This window comes from Nyctereutes procyonoides, unplaced genomic scaffold, assembly GCF_905146905.1.
Source record: "Nyctereutes procyonoides isolate TBG_1078 unplaced genomic scaffold, NYPRO_anot_genome, whole genome shotgun sequence".
Classification (NCBI taxonomy): domain Eukaryota; kingdom Metazoa; phylum Chordata; class Mammalia; order Carnivora; family Canidae; genus Nyctereutes; species Nyctereutes procyonoides.
In genome coordinates, this window is record NW_026575106.1 from 35,041 (window position 1) to 48,080 (window position 13,040).

The window sequence follows — 13,040 nt, forward strand, 5'->3', positions numbered from 1 at the left end:
ATTTTCCTTAAAAGAACACAATTAAGAGGTCAGCGATGTCCTAGGAAGCTGCCTACTTTTCTGTCTCTCATTTCATTGCCTTTTGTTATCCTAGAAAGTGATTTTTTTTTTATTTTCAGGGATGGCGCTTCCTAACTCTCCTCCTCTTTGCCTTTTTCCTTTACTGGCAAGACTAAGGGCTTTAGTGCTGCCAGTAAAATAGTACTGTGAACTCATAAAACCAACATTCTGAAAATAAAGCTGAATCTCATGGAACAGAAAAAAAAGGGGGGGTTGTGGAGCCAAGAAAATTCCTTAAGGAGACAAAATACCTACTAGTGTGAAAAAAGAAAGAATGAATAAGAAAGGACGGCGGACCCAAGGAAGTAGAATTGGTAGAAAATAGTTGCTTTTTTATTACAATGTCATGATTTGAGTCACAGAAACACTATACGAAAGGGGATAACTCTTTTAGCACGTCCTCCAGTAAATACTTTTCTGAAAAGCTTCTCCCAACAATAATTCCTGGCAGGTCTGCCAGCGTTTCCTCTCCTCCTTTCTTTCCCTGAATTCAGAATTATCTGATCTCATCATCAGTGCTTTCTGCAACGTTCTGCAAATAAAGATGCTCTTGAGTACCCATAAAAAGTCAGTGCAATGATAAAGCCTATCACTTAGGCTTCTCTAGGGCCAGTTGGCTGCCTAAGCAAATATTTAAAAAAGAGGAACCACTAATTAAATTTGTGATCTAAGATCATGCTTGATTCATGAGAATAGGGTCCATATCTATATTTTTCTCCATTATATTTACAGTTTAGAGTTGGCATATAGAAGATACCCCATACATTTGTTAAATGGATGGATGGATGGATGGATGGATGGATAGATAGATGGATGGATGGATGAAATATTGACTAAAATATGAGGCTACTTCTGGCTGTGGAGGGCATGCTCATGCTTTTCTTTTTCTCCTGAGGGCAGGTGGAATAGGAAATCTTATATTGCTCTGTGGCTTCTGTGGTCTGTGTTATATCACACTGCCAATCTCACCTGTGAAGATTCCTGTACAATCTAAAAATGCTGCCAAACATATCACTATCTCTACTCCCTTTGTTGCCACTCCTGGAAGTATCTGCAAATAGTCTCTCTGCTAAAGAATACTCCTCTTTAGTTAGGGAGAAATATCTACATAAATGTCTTTCATTTATAAGAAACTTGTATTTCACCCAAATATAAATTGGAGCGTCATGTGGTCTAGTCTTTACAAGATATTGCAATCAAGAAAATACAAATTAGGGGCACCTGGGTGGGTCAGTCCATAAAGTGTCCAATGCTTAATTTCGGCTCAAGTCATGATATCAGGGTCGTGAGATCGAGCCTGGCCTCCAGCTCTGTACTGTGCATGGGGTCTGCTTTAGATTCTCTCTCTCCCTCTCCTTCTGCCCCCCACCCCCACTCACTCGTGTGTGCACACGTGCTCTGTCTCTCTGCTTCAAAAAAAAAACAAAAACAAAAAAAACTAGCAGCCAACATTAATTTAAAAATTTTTAATATTTTCTAGCAATTCTCAATCTTTTATTTTTTTTCAAACAATCTTTTACAGTCTCAGACAAGCCTAATCATAACCAAACACCTCTGATTTGTCTTTTACCATGTCTCACTTTTAGCATCTCAGTCTAACAGCTGCCTCAGAGCTTTTCTCTCTACAGCTCAGTCTCTACCTAAACCTCTCCCATCCAGCAAACCAAGTCTATAAGGCTCTTCTCATTTCTCTCCTTCCGCTTTTGTCTACCTTCATTTTCTCTCTCTCTCTCTTCTTTCTGATGAGTCAATCTCAATCCTTTTCAATACAAAGTCCCCATCGAGTTAGTCTGATCCTCTTCATAAAAACACATGACTGGAGTTGGTACATACAAAATTATCTTTGAGACAGGGAGAAGGGCTCTGAATTTTCACACATTACTAAGTTTTACAAATTATATAAAAATGGTTTTTAGCATAAGAAAACCCATAAATAAATGGAAAAGAGTGGAAAGGGAAGATAAGTGACTGGTGAGAGAGAGATATAGTTTCCAACAGAAAGTATTAGCCTTGCAAAAAAGCAAGATGATAAGGAAAAATGCTTAAAAGTTTAGGAAAGCCAGTGGAAGCAGAAATGAAAACAACTTGTGAAAAAATATGAAGCTTACACTGGAAAGAGAAGTGTAAGATTTTCACACTTGGATTCAGAGAGTGTAAAATAAACAATTGTGATGTCAGAGGGCTGAAACTGAGCACTGTTACCATTTGAACTTGGGAGTGGAGGAGACATGTGGAATCTAACCAGAAAAGACCAAATTAGTATACATTGTGAAGCACATGTTTGTAGCTGGAAAATAGACTTCTCTAATTCTGGAGATAGGGTAGGGAGAGGTGAATTATTGTACTGATTTTAGGGATGAAACATTGAAACCAAATTTGCTTCATTTCATATAAATTGGGGGTTAGCAACTGAGTTGAATACATATAAAATGCTACATGAACAAGCCACAGCTAGCTTGTTTTCCCAAAACAAGCAACGTAGTAAATGTAGTAAGTGCAATGTAGTAAACTGGCTTTTGCAAATATAACAATTTGGATGATTTATCTTGGAAAGAGGGCACTGAAGCCAATCCTGAGAGCAAGTTTGTGATTTAAAGAGGGAAACAACCACCAATCTTGGGACTGAGAATCATGATGGATGAATTTGTCAGGAATGAACATACATTGTCTTCTTTTTGAGGTCTTCTTTAAGATTTTATCATAAAGAATATTATCTCTTAATACCAAAAAAAAAAATCTGGAGGGAAACCCTACCTTTTATTGGTCCTTCACAACTCACAAATCCTTCAGATCACAAGGATTCCCAACTATTTCCTTTAACAGGGAATGCTTTGGTATTTACAAAAGCTCTTCAGAAGGTGGAATCTGGGAGAATATCCATCCCAATAAGACAAAAAGAATGAGCCATGTTGTTGGCTCATTACAGTTCACTTTGTTACTCATCACTGCTCCTTGAAACAAATTATTATTGAAAACTGTATCCACCCACTCCCATCCCAATCCTTTTGCTGTTCCAACCCAAGGGAGAGGTCCTGCTACTTTAGCTCATATACAATCTGCAGCTCTATGACTGAAACTCTGTCTGCCAAGAGGACTCTTGGGTACCAGACAGCATAGACACATCTTGAAAGAAAAGGTTTTCTGATTGTCCAAGAGGAAGGGAAAAAAAGAAAATACCAGCTCTGTCTACAAGATAATCAGAGGCACCAAATTACAATCCTCCTCCCAGAAGAAAAGAAACAGCACTTCTACTGAGGGTATAATGGAAGTATGTGTTTGTGACAATCTATGTTTGAGGATACATGACAGCCAAAGCACAACATGAATATCGTAAGTAGCTATTACTTAACTCCTTGGGGACGTGTCTTGTTTGTCTCTAGATCTCTCACAGCTCCTAGCACAGTTCCTTGCCTCTCAACTGTCACTGGCTAAGAGCATATTGGATTAGTTCATTACCAGGACAATGCCTTCAGAAATGAGGGATGGGTACCCTCTTATCCTTGTTGCACTTTAGATCAGTGATATCCAGCCTAAGAGAGTCCTGGGGCACAGGATTGGACTCCAGTCACAAAACTGGAAGAGCAAGTTACAATGAAGCCAACTGAGGAAACAGAACTCGTGGCGTCGGTAGGCATTGATGCCCTGCTCAGCACTTGAAAAATGCAAAAGGTGCCTATCACCAGACATATATCCAATTGATGCAGGATTGTTAGTTCAACCCTGCTGGGAAAATACGTTTATATTAGAACCAATTTATGAGGCGAAGTCCTTTGCCCCCATAACCTCTCATCCATCCATCAGGGGAACAAGCAGAACACTACAGCTCTGTCTGCAGACCAGACTTGTAATCAGGGCCAGGAGAGTAGAGAAGGAATTAGAGAGGCAAACACGTGTTTGTGGCAACTCCCTTCTCTGCAGACCTGTGCCCGGGGCTGGCCCCAAACACAGGGCGGCCACAACTTCTGTACCAGGACAGCATCCTGCTATACACAGCCAGGTCCAGGAGTGAGGGAAAACTGCCCACCCAGAGTAGATAATATCTGGAAGGAATGAGTATTTGGGAAAAGTCCCAGTGCTAGTTTAGGGCCAGCCAGTCTCCACCTTCTCTGGCCCCCTCCCACTGGTTCCTCCCCTTTCTGCGGCTCCAGTTCTTATAAAAACTCCACAACCTTTCACTAACAGCCTGCAGGAGCCTCTCTCCCCTCTGCTGCTGCACAAGCCAGTGAGACCAACCCACAGGACCACGGAGAGACCATGAAGAGCCTGCTCCTTCTCTCCATTCTGGCTGCCTTGGCCGTGGCAGCTTTGTGCTACGGTGAGAAGCCTTTCTCTGGTTTTGCTTTTCTGCCTCTGATTTCCATTTATTTCAATTTTTTCCTCTCCCTCCTCTTCTTCTTCCCTCTTTTGCTAATATAATCTTAAAGTACCATTAATTTAACATTTTTCCCAAGCTCTGTGGACACTGATTTGTTCCATCAAGTCTTTTTTACATCCTAAATATCCAGACTTTGGTAGGCAACATAACAGGCACGTCCTGTCTATAGTAAGTCATTGTACACCTAGAAACTTTGCTGTTTGGGAAAGAAGGTATCAAATTCCCAGCCCCCGAGTTCTCATTTTTAGGGATGTTTATTTATACTTTGGTAACAATTGGTTAAAGATATTTGTTAAATCACTCACCTTTAAGGAAATTAGTTTTCACAGGAGGTATTAAGTTTAGCCCTCAGCAGGGACAGGACAGTCTCCTAAACTTACTACATGTGTTCAGTGAATTAATTTAGAAACAAAGTTTGCATTTAAAGAATCTCAGAGAAAAATAGATGGTATAATTTTGATTGTCAAAAGATAAATTCTATAGTTTCTCTATGTTGTCTCTATGTTTCTCTGTGTTGTCAATTATATTTGTGTCTGTTCAAGGCTTATGAAAGAAAATCTGAAGCAAGATTATTTTTGGTCAATCTTATGTTTCAATTATCTGGATATTTAGATGTCCTTAAACCTCAATTACATTAACAACAATTTGTATTGTGCTTTGGACTCTTGAAATTATTCACATGCTTTCAGTAGCAGAGGATTTGGTTTCTTCATCTCCTTTTTAACTTTTTAAATAAAATCACTTGCTTACAAATAGAAACCTCCTATTGCCAAATTTACCTAATGTGCACAGGAAAGTGGTAGAAAGAAGAAAACTTGCTTTGGCGTCATCTCAGTTTTCTCCAATTGGCATCAGGCCCAGTGTGAGTCGTCAGCTGGAGCCAGTGGTTTCTGTGGCTGCCAGGTTAACACAGGTTCTTAAGAGGCTTTAGGAACCTCTTAGAAACCTATCTTGGTAGAGCCTGGCTGACCATCTCCCCACACTGGCTGGAGGACCTGGGCTATTTTTTGGACACTTCTGTCCCTTTCTCAACCCTGCTCTTGGACAGGTCCCAAATTAATCAGTGAAGTCTCTCTGGAAATTTGTATGTAGCGCTTAAATTATCTTCTTGCGCTAGCCTGAAGAGCTCAGAGTTCTGGGAAATTTTAGCCAAGACCATAGCCACTAGCTCCTTCAACATCAGAAAATAACTAAAATGTAGAGATACTCACATGAAGGACAGAGCTAGAAAAACAACTCATAAATCCTAAATGCCTGAAATTTGTAATAACCACACTGCTAAATATATTCTTTACATCTTTTTGGCTCTTTTCTCTCCTTCCTTCCCCAGATTTAGGCCATTGCCATGTGTGATAAATAATAATCATGGGAATCTTTCATTTTTTTATTCCAGAATCTCATGAAAGCATGGAATCCTATGAAATTAGTAAGTGAATATCTGATTTCTTTATTTAAACCTCATGTAACAAAGAATCCCTCTTCCTATTCTTAAATAGACAAAATGGTAATATATGGAGCTAATATAGGGAAGGGAATGAGGGCCTCTTTTAGAAAATTAAAATAAATTTTAAAATCTGATGGCTGTAAACATCACCGGATGAGCAATTGTTTAAGCTTGAAATAGTGTAATGTGGCATTAAAACTGCATTCATCAGAGTTGGAGGCATTTGGACATTTTAAGCTGGCATCACATCAACCACATGGATGGAAAAACAAGAAGTAATGACAAATGGCAAAGTATGGAATTAGAGGCCTAGTCAGCTGGGAAACCGCAGCCGTCAGCATTATGTTGAATGTTGTTGAATATCCGGACTTATAAAGACTGAGTATAGGAAGAAGTAACGTATCACTCTCATTTTCAATTTGTTCATTATTGTCATAATATTTACATAGTCCATTTCTGGTAATCTAAAGTTATGCTTTCTAAGTCCTCAGGACAGAGAGAATTTCTCCTTACAGGAATTAAAAACACACCGACTAGGAATACCAAATTGAGAAAGGCAAAGCGATTGCCTGAGGTGAAATAAACAAACAAAAATTGCTGTGGCCTATGTAACAAGTCTCTAAAAAACATATGCTCATCTCTTTTAATCAGGCAGTTTGTGCAATCTGCTTTATCTTTCCCTCTAACTTTTGTAGATCTCTAGTTACCTAACTAAAATGCATGAATGAATGAGTTTCCAAATATATTTATGTCAGGGAATATTCAAATATTTTCAACTACTCTTCCCCTAAAACTGCAACTACTTATTTTTTTCTTTTCAGATCCCTTCATTAACAGGAGAAATGCCAATACATTTATATCTGCGCAACAGAGATGGAGAGCTAAAGCCCAGGAGAGGTGGGTAACAAAACTTGATGAGGGGAGATCATTGTTCCACATTGATCCAGCATCTTGGATCTGAACGGAATGAGAAACAGGTTTTAATCATACATATTATTTCTAATTGTGTCCCAAAATCAAAGAATTTAAAAACAGTATACAGACAACTGAATTTCAAGACGACTAGCTTGTGAAAGACCCAGAAAGCAGAGGTAGAGAGGAGGGAAAGAAGGACAGAAAGAAAATTTCTATTTTTGTCAAAAAAAAAAAAAATCCCCCTGTTCCACCTTTCCCCCTGTTAAGTATCTCCAATATTGGGGGCTGAATAGGATCTCTCTCCTATATTTTCTTATTCTTTCTCCCCACCCCTTTCTTTTTTTTTTTTTTTTCTCACTCTATTTATGCTTCTCATTTTGGACCTCTTTTTTTCTTCCCTACTTTCTAGGATCAGAGAAACCACCAAGCCCGCCTATGAGCTCAACCGGGAAGCCTGTGATGACTTCAAGCTTTGCGAACGCTATGCCATGGTTTATGGATACAATGCTGCCTACAATCGCTATTTCCGGCATCGCCGAGGAGGCAAATGAAATTTAAAAAAGTCTCTTTCCTTCCAGAGCCTGGTGCCTGGTTTTGTATTCCTTTACAGTAGCATCATCGAACTACATAAACACATACAAATTGCTTATTTCTTAAATGTTCTTGTCTGGCTGTTGCCCTCCTTCCTGCCCCCCAGATCAATAAGCAATGAAAGTGCAATGTAGTGAAAGGTCAAAAGAGAATTAAGATGTGTGATTATTATTACATAATAAACTCTTGGATGGATACTTTCATTTTGTGAGTCTGATTTCTCGTGGAAAAAAAAATGCTGAGATATTTCAGTCATGGCCCACCTAATCCAGAATAGGACATTCCCTTAATCATATCCTAGTGATGATTAGAAACCTAACTACATAGAAGAATGAAACTCAGAAGACACTCAGCCATAATTTGTCTAGACTCTACCTTGGGACTGGTGAATGACTGCCTCCTATTTCTTGTTTTCCAGGCTTTTCAAACAGCATAGATGATTAATCATATGATTTTCCTGCTCCCAAACTTTAAATGGTCCTATTCTTTCTGTGTGGATTCCAGGCTCTATCCTGGTTCAGCACTCTCATCACGATTTCTTGAATGCCATCATTTCCTAAGATGTCACAGTTGAGACTCACTTAGGCCAAGAAAATGTCTGTTTTCACAATCACCAGAGATTTTTTCAAGAATTCAGTAGTGGAATTTTTGAGCTGGACAAGATTCTATAACTCCCTTATGCCTGGTTCGCCAATGAGGAAATGAGGCCTCAGAGTCCCCTGCTTGGTAGTTTGAGACAGAGACCAGGACATCTCAATCCCACTTCAGATTTTGCTCTTCTCTGCCATGAGAAGAGCAACTGTGCATGCCCAACTTTTACATCCATTCCTTTTGGTAGGCCCACTGCCTTCATTTCCTTAGTGAATGATCTTTTTTATTCCTCAAAATCCAGCTCAAAACTCAAGTACTTTATGGAATTAGTAATGATTAAATCTGCCCACCTCCTATCACACTACCCAAGCCAGTATCTAGCTTACACGGATACATATAAAGAGTCAAGTTACAATTATATTATTCAATTCATATATTTTTTAAAGATTTTATTTATTTATTCATGAGAGAGAGAGGTAGAGACATAGGCAGAGGGAGAAGCAGGCTCCCTGTAGGGAGCCTGATGTGGGACTTGATCCCAGGACCCCAGGATCATGACGCGAGTCAAAGGCAGATGCTAAAACACTGAGCCACCCAGGTGCCCTCAATTCAGATTTTATTTTTTTTAAGATTTTTATTTATTAGGATCCCTGGGTGGCGCAGCGGTTTGGCGCCTGCCTTTGGCCTGGGGCGCGATCCTGGAGACCCGGGGTCGAATCCCACGTCGGGCTCCCGGCGCATGGAGCCTGCTTCTCCCTCTGCCTATGTCTCTGCCTCTCTGTCTCTCTCTGTGTGAATATCATGAATAAATAAATAAAATCTTTAAAAAAAAGATTTTTATTTATTTATTCATGAGAGACACACACAGAGAGAGGCAGAGATATAGGCAGAGAGAGAAGCAGGCTCCATGCAGGGAGCCTAATGTGGGACTCGATCCCGGGACTCTGGGATCATGCCTTGAGCCAAAGTCAGACGCTCAACTGCTGAGCCACCCAGGCGTCCCAATTCATAGTTTAATTAAAGTTTCTTTTTATGTATATTTCTTTGACTAACATTATGGTGAGAAATGGCAATTATTGGTTGGTACTATATTCTGTTCACAAAGGATTTTCAATGAAAGCTTAATAAAAAAAGACTGGCTAGTCATCCCTGGGAGTGATCACCCAGTTTTGAAACTGTTACATTCATCATAATAGCATGTGTTATTTAATTTAAACCATCATTATATTAATATAATGATGAGTGTTTTATCATTTTCTGAGCTATTTTTCATGTGATAACTCATTGGGTCTTACAACAGACTAGAAGATAGATGATATTTATTAGATGGTAAAATTGAGACTCAGAGAGGTAACTTTCTGAAGACATTTTAGTAAACGCAGTGGTGTATCACTCAGGTTGAGATATTATTCCCCTGGCCACCAGATATATTGACAGCTGATGATTCCCAGCTAAGGACATGTGTGCAATTCTCTACAGATCTCTAGAGCTCTCTTGTGTGCATCTCTCTCCCCTCTTGTACTCTTCTCTGTGATCATCAGCCACTTCTCTTTACTCTCTGCTCTTTCAATTTAGAAAGACCATAAAGTTCTGCTGGGTTCTATTTTCTATCCTACGGCCTGTAAACTTTCCAATACATTGAGGTACCTATGGGACTCATCCTCATTTGCATCAGTGTCAAGGAATACAAAGGAAGGCATGAAATGGGGGGACAGGAGAACAAAAAAAAACCCAATGGGACATTGAAAACAAATGGCAAAATGATAGACTTAAACCTATCACAGTAATCTCATTATATATAGTCTAAACAGTCCAGTTATTTTTTGGCTTTACGTATAGTACAGATCTTATTGGTTATTTTTTTATTATTTTTGCTTTAAACAATTATTTTTTAAAAGGCTTGGATAATACAAAAGAACATCTCATGCATTTAGCCATAGTAGTTTCCATTTCCGCAGCTCCTCATTCTTCTGTATACATCCAGATTTCCATCTGGTCCCATTTTTCATCTGCCAGATAGACTTCCTTTAACATTATTTATAGTGAAGGTTGTCTGGATTCTTTCTGTTTTGAAACTTTGCCTTCATATATGAAATATGTCTTCACAGCATATCAAATCCTATGTTGTAAATTGTTTCTCTTTTAAGATGTTCCACTGTCTTATAGTTTGCATTATTTTTGCTATAAATCTGTCATCATTCTTTTCTTTATTCTTCTGTATGTACTGTGTCTTTTAAGTCTTGCAGCTTCTAAGGTTTTTCTCTTTATCACTGGTTTTGACCAAAGTTATTATAATGTCCCTTGTTATGCTTTTCCTTATTTGTCTTGTTTTTGAGGTAGGATTTAGTGATTCATCAGTAGCATGTAACATCCAGTGCTCATTACATCACATGCCCTCCTTAATGCCCATTACCCAGTTACCCTATCTCCCCTCCAACAACCCTTAGTTTGTTTTCTATAGTTAAACATCTCTTATTGTTTGTCTCCCTCTCTGATTTTGTCTTATTTTGTTTTTCCTTCCCTTCCTCTATGTTCATCTGTTTTGTTTCTTAAATTCTACAATAAGTGAAATCATATATTTATCTTTCTCTGACTGACTTATTTCACTTAGCATAATGCCCTCTAGTTCCATCCATGTGCTTGCAAATACTTTCATTTTTATAAGTTGCTTTTTCTCTGTGTATTTAATTATTGACAGTTTCTTTTAATGTGTCTACAGGCTTGCTAACTTATCTTCAATAGTCTAATTTACTGTTAATCCCATCTAGTGCATTTTTCACTTCAGACATAATTTTCACTTACAGAAGTTTGATTTGGGTGTTTTCATATTTTCCATGTCTTAACTTTTTTAACATCTTAGATATAGTTAGGATAACTATTTTAATGTCCTTGTTTGCTAATTCTAATATCTGTGTTACTTCCATATTGGTTTTGATTGGTTGATCATTCTACTTGTTATGGATCATAATTTCCTACTTCTTTGAATTCTGGGTAATCACCAGACATTGTAAATTTTATTTTATTTTTTGTTTCTGGATAATCTTGTATTTCTGTAAGTATTCTTAAGCTTTGTGGGATGCAGTTAAATCACCTGGGAAAAGCTTCATCGTTTTTAAATTTTGCTTTTAAAATGAGACCAACTCAGTTTATAATCTAGGGCTAATTCCTTCCTCCACACTGAGGAAAGACTTTCTGAGTGCTGCACCCAATATCCCATTACTGGGTGGTAGGAATAGGCAACAATACCAACACTGAGTTAGTGCCAGCTTCTGTTCCCTCTATTCCTCTTGGATGACTATTTTCTTATATTTATGTGCCAATCAGTTCTCTTCTGCATAGCTAGATATCTAGAGATCTCCCTCTCAGTAACTCTCTCCTCTCCAGCAATTTTCCATGTAAATTGTAACCCCCATATTCTCCTAGGACTTTCAATTCATCTTGACTCAAAACGTCCACCATATTTCACTTTGGTTCCCTGCTCCCTGAGTCATGCCCTGGAAGCTCTCTTAAGGCAATAAACTGAGGCAATCACAGGACTCAATTTGCTTGTTTCTCATCCCTTAGGGATCACCATCATCTTTCATTGATTGATGTCCAGGGTCTTGAAAATCATTGTTTCATATGTATTATCTGTTTTCTTTAGTTATTTCTTTAAAAAAAAGAGTAAATCCCATTTGAGATATTGTCTAAAAGCTCACTATCAGACTACTCTGAATGGTCATCTCAGCCTCAGAGTTTCCTCCTAGAATTGACTGACATATTGATTGGAATTGTACAAAAGCTCAAATGTTCACCATGCCTAGAACTATGTTCCTCATCTCTCTCATGTTGGACACAAAAGTACTTCCCTATAAACCATCTGCACACAAATCTCCAAGCCTTAGAGTTTGTTTACCAGGAATCTCTGTGATAGTCATTTAGTTGGTAAATAGGGGGACCAGGGTCTTCCAGATCCAGACTTCTTATTTTTTCAATTATACAATAGTTTTTGAGCTGTCAAGGAGCTCAGCAATAACCTAATTCAACCTCCTCATTTTATGCTGAGCAATTTGAGAGCTCAGAGACTAAATGACTATCCCAAGGGCAGGTAATTTTATTCTCTTGAGAAATTCACTTGTACTGACCTCATAACAGCCAGTTTTCAGAAAGGGTTATGTACAAATGGTCCCTATATTGTACCAACCTTTCATTATATAGAGTCACACTTTCCACCCTGATGAAGCTGTCTGAATGTAGTTTCAAGTCAGTCAAAATTTTTATCTCTCCACCTTCTCTGTTCCATTTCTTTTTTTGAGATACTTTTGTTTTTCAGAGCTAGGACACATGAAGTGACAGGTCACAAGCCTTATTTTCTTCCCCTTTTATGAGCTTGGTAAGTAAGGCCTTTCATGGAGTAGTATATCCTGGGAACCAAAAATGCTTAAACACAGGCAGAGTACTCTTTTTACACCCCATTAAAGCCATCTTACATTTTAGCATAGTGTTTAAGAATAAGAACTTTGGAACTCCTAGCTTCACCACTTAGAACTGAAATTCTTGGGAAAGTTAATTAATCTCACTGGGCCTCAATTTCCCTATCTGTAAAATAAGATTATTCTAGTATCCACCTTAATATTGTTGTAAATATTAAATAAATGAAATATGTGTGAAGTGCACAAAGCACTGTCTGGCATAGAACAAGTGCTTAATAAATGTTAGCTATTTCTACTTTTATTGTCTATTGGAATATTACTATTATTGCAATGTACTACACTCTGCATATTAAAAAAATGGCAAGACAATTCTTCTTTGAGGATTCTCACTTATACTTAGAAAGCAGCCAGCAGGACTTACAGCCAAAAACTGCTGATAGCACCAGCCAGCTTGTACCTCTTCCACTCTTCCTCAATTCTCCCTGTGCTATATATACCTGTGCTGATGAAACATGTAGTTTCAAAATAATAAGCCAGGGAAGTTCATTTTTATGTAAGGAAAATTCATTATCTCAGCTTTTATGTTTAACTGGGTTTAGAACTCATGCAGAACTACTAGAACTATTTTTACATAGTCATAAAAGCACATATA

The 13,040-nt window shown here is 38.3% G+C and overlaps 1 protein-coding gene across 1 annotated transcript; it reads left to right on the top strand.

Annotated features, from left to right (window-relative positions):
- The first annotated feature begins 4,217 nt into the window (after positions 1-4,217).
- Positions 4,218-7,588, top strand: LOC129514787 (matrix Gla protein). The gene is made up of 4 exons (XM_055333493.1): positions 4,218-4,375; positions 5,829-5,861; positions 6,701-6,776; positions 7,204-7,588. The coding sequence occupies exons 1-4, from the start codon at positions 4,315-4,317 to the stop codon at positions 7,343-7,345; spliced, it is 312 nt and encodes a 103-aa protein (XP_055189468.1). The 5' UTR covers positions 4,218-4,314; the 3' UTR covers positions 7,346-7,588.
- Positions 7,589-13,040: the final 5,452 nt, after the last annotated feature.

Bases quoted from the DNA above. Each gene is read 5' to 3' on its own strand.
- LOC129514787 (XM_055333493.1), top strand. From the start codon at position 4,315: ATGAAGAGCCTGCTCCTTCTCTCCATTCTGGCTGCCTTGGCCGTGGCA. The intron at 4,376-5,828 runs GTGAGAAGCCTT...TTTTTATTCCAG, and splicing joins CGTGGCAGCTTTGTGCTACG to AATCTCATGAAAGCATGGAA. The intron at 6,777-7,203 runs GTGGGTAACAAA...CCTACTTTCTAG, and splicing joins AGAGCTAAAGCCCAGGAGAG to GATCAGAGAAACCACCAAGC.